The 12,105-nt window shown below is 44.1% G+C and overlaps 1 protein-coding gene across 1 annotated transcript in view; it reads left to right on the top strand.

Annotated features, from left to right (window-relative positions):
- The first annotated feature begins 289 nt into the window (after positions 1 to 289).
- The window catches only part of ACOT12 (acyl-CoA thioesterase 12), a 33,891-nt gene continuing 22,075 nt past the window's right edge, over positions 290 to 12,105 (top strand). Inside the window, exons 1-4 of the mRNA XM_087815080.1 lie at positions 290 to 416; positions 6,074 to 6,143; positions 9,784 to 9,844; positions 10,379 to 10,480. Of these exons, the coding sequence (XP_087671206.1) occupies positions 290 to 416; positions 6,074 to 6,143; positions 9,784 to 9,844; positions 10,379 to 10,480 (360 nt within the window). The remainder of the gene's footprint in view (positions 417 to 6,073; positions 6,144 to 9,783; positions 9,845 to 10,378; positions 10,481 to 12,105) is intronic.

The raw sequence follows: 12,105 nt of genomic DNA, 5'->3' as shown, positions 1-12,105 counted from the left end.
CTGAGTACGTGCCGCCAGCGCCCTTCAGGGGTGAGAAACCCGGGCTGTTGGCGGGCGGCCAGCCCCGGCCCCCCAGGTTTGGCTTCTGAAGCAGAAGAGAGTTCGCCCTGTCCCTCCTCGCGAACCTCGGAGCCCACGTTCCTGGACCTGACCTTCGCCTTGGGCAGCGCCGGGCGCGCAGGGAGCGGGACGGCGGCCAGCGCGGCGCCGCGGGTGCCCTTTGGCCCCGGGCGGGCCGGGCGCGGACCCCGCGCCCTCGGCCGGCCCGGGGCTTCTCCGTCCCGCCGACATGGCGCGGCCGGCGCCCCGCGAGGTGCACATGAGCCAGGCCGTCCAGCCGGCGCACGCCAACTCCCGCGGCGAGCTGAGCGCGGGCCAGCTGCTCAAGTGGATCGACGCCGCCGCCTGCCTGGCGGGTAGGGCGCGGGGCGCGGGGCGCGGGGCGCGGGGCGCGGGGCGCGGGGCGCGGGGCGCGGGGCGCGGGGCGCGGGGAGCCGGGGCGGGGGGAGCCGGGGCGGGGAGGGACAGGAGGGGCAGGAAGGGGGCAGGATAGCAGGGTCGGGACTTGGGAGGGTCCCGCACGGCCCATCCGACTCCGAAGCCCACCCCTGGCCCCCCGCGTGCCCCGCCGAGACCCGACCGGAGGAGCGAGGGGAGGGCGCGTGAGGCTGGCGAGCCCCGCGCCGCCCGACCCTGATGATTGAGTTGGCTCATCAACGCGGGGAATGCCCGGGCCGGTAGTTCTCCAACATCTGGGGCTTGGGACTCCTTTACCCCATTAAACAACTGAGGACCCCGCAGAGCTGCTGTTTATGTGGTTATTTTCATCCATTCCTTCCACATTCAGAAAATTTAAAAATCAATTCATTTACAAGGAACAGGAATGAACCCATTAGATATTTGTATTGAAAAAGAACTACACTTTAAACAATAACAGAAATGTGCTTGAAGGAGCGGTGTTGGTTACGTTTCTGCACATCTCTTTCGTGCCTGGTCCAGCGGGGTCGCTCCCCCCTCCCTTCTGTCCCTGCGCCGGGCCTGTTGAGGGGCGCACCCTCATCAGCCTCGTCAGGTCCCCCGCACCTGGCTTCCTTTTGGCCCTTCCCGCGCCCTGCACCCAAGCGTAAATATCATTTCCTGGGAGAAGGCCTTGCAGCCACGTTCACAGGTGCACCCTACCGTCAACTTCATCCCCATGCCCTTTCCAGCTTATGCTGTCCAGGTAAGAAATGGCCAAACCCCCAGTGAATAAATACTTGTAAGAGATTATTTGAACCAAACTGACCACCTATGCCAAAAGCAAGATCTCAAATGCTTCCGACAGTGACAGTTTTGCAGCTTCTTTTATGCATTTGAAATTCAGGTGGGAACATAAGGAAAATTGGAGAAAGCCAGGCTGGGATGGGATTAGAGGACAGTTAACAAGAAGATGTGCTCTCTTGAGGCTTTATACCCTTCAGGGGTATTACTTCTGGTATCTCAAAGGTGTGGTAACCTGGATGCACAAGAACAATGTTTAACACCTTCCACTAAAGCAGTTACATGCCTGGGGCCTGACCTGCCCAGTTAGAAATTTAGGATCAGATCACCCTGTGAGGTTACTTTCCAAAGAACCCCCCCCCCCTTTTTTGGCCCATAATACTACTTAGCACTCTCTGTAATGACACTGTGTATTAATCAGTTCCCCTCTTTATTTCCTGTCTCACCAGTTAGCATGTAAACTAAAGCTGGTTCTCCAGTGCTTAGCAAGCACTAAGTGAAACCTCCTGATTATATGGATGGTAGATGGATGGATGGATTCCAGTACTTGACACCTCATTCCTGAAAGGAAGCCAAGCTTTGCATAAGGCACCTAACAGGCTCTGCAAATGTACCTTTTAAAGTAAAATATGTTAAGATAAAATACTGGAGCTGGGAGGAGCTTTAAAGATTGTGTATCCCAGGACTCTTGTTTTATAGAGGACAAAAATCTCAGATGATTACAGAACCCTGCTTTTCTCAGTGAGCGTCGATAGAGTTTCTAATTCCCGTGTGTGAACCACCTGCAAAATTCAGTCATATATCTGATGCCAATCTGTTTGTTTGTTTCCTTGTTTGTTGATAGGTCTGTTTGGTTTCTGTCTTAATATTTTTTATCAGGATTTGAGGTGGGTGATAACATAATAATGAAAACATGAATATAAAATTAATCCACACGAAGGAGAAACAAGTATAGAAATCATAGAGGTTGCTAATAATAATGATGCCCATTGCCAAGGCAACTGAATACATTATGTGGATATTGAAGTACTGATGTGACTTTTAAAGTTACCTCACTTAGTGCCTCTGTTTTGTAATGGAGAAACAATTGCCCTTTTGCAATTGTCATAAAAATTTCTACGTTTTTACATCTTTGGAAACCCAGATCATTGGATGATTCCACTGATAACCAATTACTCTGAACCTTAATAGTTATATTACTAACAATACAATATTAAATAAACTTTTATGATAAAATTGGCTTGAAAACATGAATAATGACTGTGCTAAACACTCCATGGTGAGAAGAGGCGTCACATAAGCAAGAAACATTATTTAGCCAATGTGTGCCTGAACCTGAAGCAGAGAAAGGCTCCACCACAGTGCAAGCTCTGCCTTATACAATAGAAGTAATACAAAAACTAGTTTTCCTGGCATTTTCCAAACGAGAACACTTCTGTACAGCCACATTGCTATGATAAGCAATGATTACAGTCATGGCCACAGGACATTCCACAATGTCCTCTCAATAATTTAAAAGAAGCCCTGGCTGGGTGTTCAATTGGTTAGAGCATCATCCTGATACACCAAGATTATGGGTTTGATCCCTGGTCAGGGCACAAACAAGAATCAACCAATGAATGCATAGATAAGTGGAATAATAAATCTCAATCTCTCCCCCCCCCTTGCTCTTTCTCAAAAGTCAATAAAAAAAATAATTTAAAGGAAGATTACATTCACTGTAATTTTGGCATAAAACCTCATTGCTGTCCATGGCCCCACTATTCTGTAATCCCTTAAGCCTAGAGACTTGAAGCCATACCTGAGTCATTTTCCACCCTTCATACCCATTTCTGATTTTGAAACATCCCAGACTCACACTTCCCTCTCTATTTCACGTGTGAACCTTTTGGGTTTACTCTCTCAAGAATAGCACCCAGTCCATCCAGTTATGCAAGTCATAAATCTAGGATTCTCCCATCCTTGATACCTCTCTCTACCTTGCTTCCCACTCCATGTGTTCAATCTATGAAGCAAGTCCTATCAACATGACGTGGGAGAAGTCTCTCCAACCCATCCACTTTGCTGTACCTCCATGGCTACCACCTAGGCCAAGCCATCTAGGTGTAGTTCCTTAGTTACCCTCCTAAAACCCATGTTTTCTTCAGAGCATTTCATTTTGTCACTATTTATTCATTTAATTAATCGCTGGCTCCTCCATGAGAACAGGGATCATGACTACTTTATATTTTCAGCACCTTACGTAGAGGCTGGCATAGCACAATTGCTCAACCGTTATTAGTTAAAGGAATGAATGAATAAAGGTATTACAATTTTTATCAATCATCATCTTATACCTGGGTCACAATCAAGTAGCTAGCCTGCTACTGTTTCAGTTTCCCCAGAGAATCAGAAATAGTTTTATGGCTTTTTCACTTCTATTGGCATACAGTATGAATGACAATAAAAATCAAGAGCCAGAACAAGTTGGTGCTATTGAATTCATATCTGATACACTTGTGAAAAGAAGACAATCACATATAATCCATTTAAAAATTGTGATCCCATATTGGGGCCTCATATTTTTATCTTTTCAGTTTAATGGCCCTTGAAAGTCTATAATGTAAAGCATGGTTGTCCAGCCCTTGAAGCCCGTATTTAGCCAAGTACTTCTCTAGGAAGCATTCCTTGGGTGGTCTTTCCTGAGAGTTACTATTGCTTCTGTAGTCAAAATCACTATTTAGAGCAATGAACAGTATTTAATCTTTCTAAGCCTAAATTTCCTCATTTGTAAAATGGAACTAATAATTGTACCAACCTCATGTAACGGACATGCATAAGTTCTTAGCTCAGGGCCTGGCCAATAAGAAATGCTTAACAAATGCTATTATTATAATTATGTCTCTTCTTGGTCCCTAGTGCAATCTAGTACAGTGCTACGTATACATAGTAGATACCTGATATATGCAATAAAATTTAGCCTTTATTAGTTATTGCATTTTAATTATCATTTAAATCACTCAAAATTGGTAACTCATGTTAGCGTGCATGGTAACACTCTATTAACAAGAATAGTTTGATAAGCTCAACATCCCTTCCCTGGTGTCACGTAACGGGAATGAGTGTGTATCAGGTACTGTTCAGTCAGTGCTTTACGGGGTGTATCCGCAAGGGTCCATTAGTGCTCTGGAAATCTTAAGCACTAAAAGGTCACTGACTGGGGCTGGCTCTCTGCCACTGAGCAGACTTGTTAAAAGATAGGACTGATTCTGCTCAGTCTCCGGAAATCAGTGGGAAGCTGACAAATGTGTGACACACCAAATGAAACTGATTGCACCTTAAGTACAGGGTGAGCAAAAGTAGGTTTACAGTTGTGAGTACGCAAGTTTATTCTTGTATTATTTATTAATTATGGTATTATTTATTTGTATTACAACTGTACACCTACTTTTGCCCACCCCATATTTCTAGTCTGATACCTCCATATACTGTTCCCCTCTCTAAACTTTAGAGCTGGGAAGCCCATCCTCCCCACTCCCTCCCTCACAGAGTTCTGCTGTGGTTAGTTTTCTGGTAACTCTGTTTATGTTACATGCATGTTTGGAAGAACAGTTAGTTATTTTCAACTAGTAAAACCGGAATGTCCAATTTGCTACAGAATTGGATCATAGGGAGGAGTGTTTTAAATACTTGCTCTCTGGAAGATTTTCCTACCTCTCTTTACCTGGAACTAATTAATATATATATTAAGTACACAGACTAGCGATGTGATTTTCCCTGTAGTAGAGAAAATTGATGTGTTCGTATCTCAGCAAAATTACAAATGACTATGAATTCAAATTTATTTGTGAATAGATTAAAGCTCCAGTATTCAATTTAGGAATGCCAATGGTACATTGTAATTATATATATATATATATATATATATGGCAGTTAAAGTAATCCACTACAAACAAAGAATACAAATTCAGTATAATTCACTGTTTCTTTTTCAGAATGTGGCATCAGAAATGAAGTCTCCAGCACTAAAATGAGGTTAAAAGATCTTAAAAAGCCAATGCGATCTGTTTGGGTTTTAAGTGACTGTTCCTCAAAATCAAATTATGGTAGAAGCACATGTCAAAAATTTTCCCAGAGAATAAAATCTGTTATTTTTATGTAAAGTAAAACCAACAATTAAAATATCTCAACAAATTAAGTGCAGAACAGAACATAGAAATGACTGGAGCTCCTCTCTAATCTCGCTCTCCCCTAGCCAATGCTCTCCTCCAACATAATTAATGCAGAGTGAATTTGGTATGAATTTACTAATAAAAAATAACAAACATTAATTACCTACTTTGTTTCTCTGTTGTCCAGAGAAGTTCCTCTCGGATTGGGACGTGGTCTCAGGGTCTCCCATGTCGTTCAGTGCTTACACTGACTAAGTGGCTTAAATACATTTAGCTGCTGGTTGTGTAGGATAATGGATGCAGTTTTGATGCAATGTTTTAAAACAAAAGGAAGGCGGTACCTGACAAAACATTTAAAGTTGGCACCAACTTACTAAAATTGCTATTTGAATAACTATATTCTGTGTACTGGTGTTGAATTTCAAATCAAACATTGATGTGAAATAAAATGTAGAAGAAGCTCCAGTCATTGGCATACGGTAGAAGTATAACTTAGCAAAGGAACTATTATGATTCAGATCATCCAGAGTGTAGGCACAGTGGTCTTATATTGAATGGGAGTATGAGTTACTAAAATAAATCCACTTAAATTTCATTCCTTTTCCCCTAGGCTGAAATATTCCAACATTACTAATACAGCCTATTTTTAACTGTTTTTGAAGCTGAGAAACATGCTGGGGTTTCCTGTGTCACAGCCTCAGTGGATGACATACAATTTGAGGAGACAGCTAGGTAAGGGAACTGCTCTGCCACGCCTTCCTCCTGAGTGCACTGCTTCATTTGCAACACGTAAGCTTATTCATGTTGAGTTAGTAACCAATTTTCTAACAAAATAAATAACATTTGACCCAATGTAAATCAGTAAAACTTTCAGGACCTACAAAATTAAGTTAAATAAAACCACATGCATTGATTAAGTACACAGACTAGCGATGTGATTTTTCCCTGTAGTCGAACAAATTGATGTGCTTGTATCTCAGCAAAATTACAAATTACTATAAATTCAAACTTATTTGGGAATGGATTAAAGCTCCACTATTCAATTTAGGAATGCCAATGGTACATTGTAATAAAATATCTATTATGTACTTTCCAATCCTAAATTCTATAACTTAGGTTTAACTAATAACCTGATCATTGAAATGTGGTTTTGCCATTTTGTGTGTGTATTGTCAGAAGGGACTTGTGGCCCGGCTGAGCGTGGCTCAGCGGGTGAGCATTGACCTAGGATCCAAAAGGTTGTGGTTCGATTCCCGGTCAGGGCACACGCCTGGGTTGCGGGCTCGATCCCCAGTAGAGAATGCAGGAGGCAGCGGATCAATGACTCTCATCATTGATGTTTCTATTTCTCTCTCCCCCTTCCTTCCTTTCTCTGAAATCAATAAAGATATATTTTTTAAAAAAGAAAAGAGAAAAGAAGAAAAGAAAAGGAAAGAAAAGGAAAGAAAAGGAAAGAAAAGGAAAGAAAAGAAAAGAAAAGAAAAGAAAAGAAAAGAAAAGAAAAGAAAAGAAAAGAAAAGAAAAGAAAAGAAAAGAAAAGGGAAAAGGACTTGTGGCAGCTAAATTGATGGAAAGGGAACTCCTTGTATTTTTTATATGCAACCTGCACCATAAAAAAGAAAATTGAAAGCAACATATAGGAAACCATATAATTTGGTTACAAGCCAAAATGTTTAAATTCACAGATACTTATTGCTTATATGGAAAGCGCTGTTCTGGGCTCAGTAGGATATGTGGATGATTATGACATAGTTCTGGAGTGTGGCAGTCCCTCGGTCTGGTGAGAGAGTCAGATAAATACATAATCATCAGAATAGAAAGTATGATAGGTGCATGCCCAGGATGAGATATAAACTCAGTTCTGTGGGGTAGTTGAAAGATGCATTTTGACTGGGAAATCAGCAGAGCTTCCTGATAGAGGTAGCACTTGCTGTGGGCCTTTAATGACATCCAGATTTTCATCTGGTGAATGGATCAAGGACTTCACAAGACCAGGTGCATGAGCCTAAGCACATAGGTGGGAAGGAGCAGGGAGTGCTCAGGAAAGACCTGGTCTGCAGAGAGACGATGCCCCAGCTGGAGACTGGGGCTGGGGAACAGAGGCCTTGAATGCCATGCTTCATAGCATTGGCATTGGTTTTATTTAGTTGAGATTTAGTCATTCTATTCCTTCATTCCTTTGAATTCAGTGTCAGAGTTTGGTTTGGCAGCAGAGCAGAGTTCACAAAAGAGACAAAGAAAAGTGGCAGGTGCTGTCCTTCCTCAAAGCCTGACAGGCAGAGAGACACGAGATTTTAGTAGCATCTGAGTACGAAGCGCTACAGTAGCTTTGAGGAGGGACTCTAGCTGCTTGGCGCCATTACTGTAAATCTCTACTAGAAACCTTAGCAAACAGATGTAAGAAGGCTCGGAGGAACACATTAAAGAAAAAGAAGATTGGTTTGGGTACGCATGTGCTAAATGTGGGGGATACATTAAATTACATAACGTGTGTGGAAGCAACTAGCACTGAGCCTAGTAGAGCCTCCATAACTATTAGTTGAATGCGCTGGGAGAAGTTTGAAAACATGGCTCTGAGTTTTGAGGACGAGGCGGAGGGTAAAGATGTGCATTTGAGAGCCATCTCTACAAAGACGATAGGATCATGCAAGAAGCGGGTGAAGTGGGAGGCAAGTAGGCCACGTCTACACTTAAGGGGTAGATTAAGGAAGGGAAATCAGTGAAGGAGACTGAGTGAGGTGAGCACAGTCTTTTGAAAGACAAGGGAAGGGAACGTTTCCTAAAGAAAGAGGTCAGTTAATGCTGTTGAATGAATGAGAGGCTGGGCCTGGCTGTTAGTAAGTGACTGGAGAGATCAGGAGTGAGGCCGGGCGGCAGTGGCTGAGAAGTGAGAGGGAGATGAAACCCCCAAATGTCTACACCTGTCAAAATCCTTGTCTTTGAAGACCCATCTCAGATGTCATCTCTTCTGTGACTTCTTCTCTGACTTTTCAAATTAGTCATTTCTTCTGGGTGCCTTTGCAATACTTGATCCTTGATTGATTATTTTAAATTTGATAGCTGTGCACTTCATCTGTTGACATCCCGGCGTCTCCCACTGGGCCTTGCTCAGCCCTGTATCCTGAGAGGCCTTAGCTTAAAGCCAAGCTGGTTGCAATTAAGATTTGTTAAACATACTAGAAAAAGATAATATTATTTTAGGAAATTTGAATATGGAGGAGAAGAGAAAACATCTTGAAATAGAATAGGCTTGAGAAAAGGTGTGTTTTTTTAATTCCCACCCAAGGATATGTTTATTGGTTTTTGGAGAGAGGAAGGGAGAGAAAGGAACATCGGCGTGAGGAGGTGAGAGCGCGCACGGCGCGGACGCGCGGCGCAGGCACGTGCCCTGCGCGGGGGTCGAGCCCGCAAGCTTTGGGCGCGGGGCCGCGCGCCAACCGACGGAGTACCGGCCGGGCCGAGGGAGGAGGGCTTCAAGGGGAGAAGCCTGAGCATTTTCGCAGGCTGAGGGGGTCGGCCGGCGGAGGCGGGGTGCGCGGGACGGAGCTGCCGGAGCCGCCCGGAGCGGGAAGCGCGCGGGCCCGGGCTCCGCGCCTCCGGGGCGGCGGCCGAGGGCAGCAAGGCGGGGAGACGGAGGAGGCTCGCGTCGGGGGACCCCGACCTTCTGCTCCGGCGAGGGGTCAGAGGTGACCGAGGGGCCTGGACCAGAAAGGTTCGGAACAGCTCCGGGCTGCGGCCCGAGGCCCCGTAACAATGAGGAGCGAGCGGCCACCTGGCCGCGCCCGCGCCCCTGCGAGCCCCGCGGAGCTATCAGCTTGTTGATTCATTTATTCCTTAGCTAACACTTTATTTTTTATTCTTTATTTTTTTCTTAATTTTATTTGTTTAAAATATTACAGATGTCCCTTTTCCTGCCCAATGACCGCTCCACCCCGTCCCACCCCCCTCCCCGCACCGTCGTCAGTGCCCTTGGGCTGTGCATCTCTGCGCGTAAATTCCTTGGTTACTCTCTCCCCCCCCCCCCCCCCACCCGCCCTCCTCCCTCCAACAGTCTAAATTACCCATCAGTTGTACAGGCTTGTTTGCGTGTTTGCTCTGACTTGCGGTCGCAGCGCGCGCTGCGGGGCGGGGGTCCCGCGCGGTCCTGCCGGGGGCGCTCCCGAGCGAGCGGGCGGCCGGCGCACTCGGGCACGTGCGGTTCGCAGTGATCCGCACCTGTTTTCAGTGCTGCCTTTTTCGGTTGTCATTCACCGGAATTCTATCCGCATGAGGAGGTGAAACTGCTCTGTGGCACGTGCGTTTAACTAAACCTTTAAGTCTGGAATGAGGTGTGCTAGGATTACTGAGATTATTTTATTTTATTTTTTACTAGAGTTGGACAAGTTATAACCATCAAAGCAAAAGTTACTAGAGCATTCAGCACAAGCATGGAGGTAAGAGGCCCCTTTCCTTACCTCTGCCTGTTGGTGCTAATAATGAAATTAGAAGATGCTTATTACATAATACCAACTTTTAAAAAAATTATGATATAAAACTGGAAATTCAGTATGGTAATTTTATGTGCATGTGTGCACACATATATGCATTTCATATTGTATATATGAATAAATAATATACATTTTGAATTTCACATATAGATGTAACTGGAAGAAAATTAATCTGAGTGGTGGGATTACTGTTATTGATACTTCCTCTGGATAATTAGATTCCAACTTTATCATTTATTTATATTTACCAACTTTTCCATGGTAAAAATATATCTTTCTATAATCAGGAAAAAAAAAGTTTTTTTCCAACTTTATAGGACAGTATTAGAACAAGAGTATTGCTAAAAATAAATTTAAATGCTGGTTTCATTCAAAAACCAAAAGAGAAAGCACGGGTAAGTGCATAACTGAATTTGAATGCCGCAGCCTCGTCTGTTCTCTGAATGGCTGAACGTTTTATTTATTTTCTTTTCATTTTAGATCAGCATCAAGGTCATAGTACAGGACGTGTTCACTGGCATTGAGAAACTTGTTAGTGTGGCCTTCTCTACATTCGTAGCCAAACCAGCTGGAAAGGAAAAGGTAAAATTTCTGTGTGAAGGACACATTAACAGTTGCATCACATCAAAATGATTATTGAAGAAAGGGCATTCATCTTACCATGAGAAATGCTTTCCCAAGATTTGTTATTCATCAGTATCTATCATAAAAGATCAGTTTGTGGTAATGGTATAGTATTAAGTACCTTAGACAAAAGAAGATGTAGCCAGTTTGTGAAAGAAGAAAAAAAACCTGTTTTAAATGATCTAAAGGTCATATCAGTTTCTCAAAAATATTGCTTACTGCTTTAGTTTTTTTCTTTGGGGTTGTATAACTCCAAACTGAGTTAAAATATCTTTTTTATTTTAGCAAGAGCAATTTAGTGAGCAGTGGCATGTTTAGGTCCAATCATTTTTTTTTATACCTGAAGGAAGAAGTTGCTGAGATATTGAAGTTTAAAAATAAGCTTCAGGGCATATGGGGTGAAAACACCCTTAAAAAGGTACTTTGGCCTGATGTACATGCCCAGTAGACTTGCCTGGCCACTGGCCCAGGGCTGCTTGTCCTTGGTCTTCCAGAGATTAATTCATTATTGCTTCTTGGTTTTCCTTTTTAGGGTCAGCGTGCCTCGGGGAGGTTCCCAATTTAGTCTCAGCATTTTTAAATGTGATAATTCAATTTAGAATTTAAGTCTTGCACTGAATGGATCGCTCGAGAGGTGGGCCCAGTGGCTTCTCCTAGCTCACTTTGAAGTGACAAGCAGTGCTTCTCACTCTGCCACAGTGTTCTTCTCAGACCGTAGAAGCAGGACAAAGCAATGTTCTCACTGTACTCATTAGAAAGAACGACAGAGCTGCCCTCACCAGCTACCCCTCACTTGAGAGAGGCAGCTCAGGGTTGGGCGGGGCTGAGTTAGCCCACCGTGGTCCCGGGTAGCAGGTGTCTCTGCAGAGTTTTGTACACTGGGACACCTCCCCTACTCTCTGCCCAAGATTAAACAGGCCACGGGCAAATTCACATTGCCCAAAGGCATTGCTCTTCAAACTGAAGTTCACATAAGCTATTATATTATTTAAATATAGCTCTCTAGGTTGTATCCAGACCTGCTGAATTAGAATCACTCGTGTAGGAACTTGGAATATGTACTTTGACAAAGCACCCCAAAGATCCTGGGTTCACTGAAATTTAAGATGTTGAGATAGGTTTTACCAACCACTCTGTTTTTCCTGGTGTCCCCAGAGATCTCCAGACTCTGGGAGTGAGAGAATGTGGGGATGGGTGCAGAGTTCCCATGTCTGAGAGCAAGTGACGGAGAGGGGTCCGCCTCGCGATTCTCTCCCTCACTTGCAGGAGAAAACAAGGGCCATCATTTCCCCTCCAGCCTTAGACTTCTCACTCCAACTGCAGGGACTCCTGGAATGAGAATGTAGCAGTCACACTTCGGGTCAGCCTCTGCTGAGACTGAAGGACTGCTTTTCTGAAAGAATTTCTGGGAAGCCAGGGGCCTGTGGTACTGCCATAATTGGGTGGCTCAGATAACCTTTACTGTAAAGCATGTTTCCAAGACTAATTTATTTTCCAGTTTGTGACATTCTTAAAAGAGAGCCATGAAAAATCAGTGGTTTGGTTTGAAGAGATAGGCCTACCTGGATCTCTGTCCAAAGTGA

This window comes from Miniopterus natalensis, chromosome 3 (assembly GCF_054644295.1).
Source record: "Miniopterus natalensis isolate mMinNat1 chromosome 3, mMinNat1.hap1, whole genome shotgun sequence".
Lineage (NCBI taxonomy): Eukaryota > Metazoa > Chordata > Mammalia > Chiroptera > Miniopteridae > Miniopterus > Miniopterus natalensis.
Note: the sequence above shows the minus strand (reverse complement) of the source record. Positions and strands in the feature narration are given on the sequence as shown.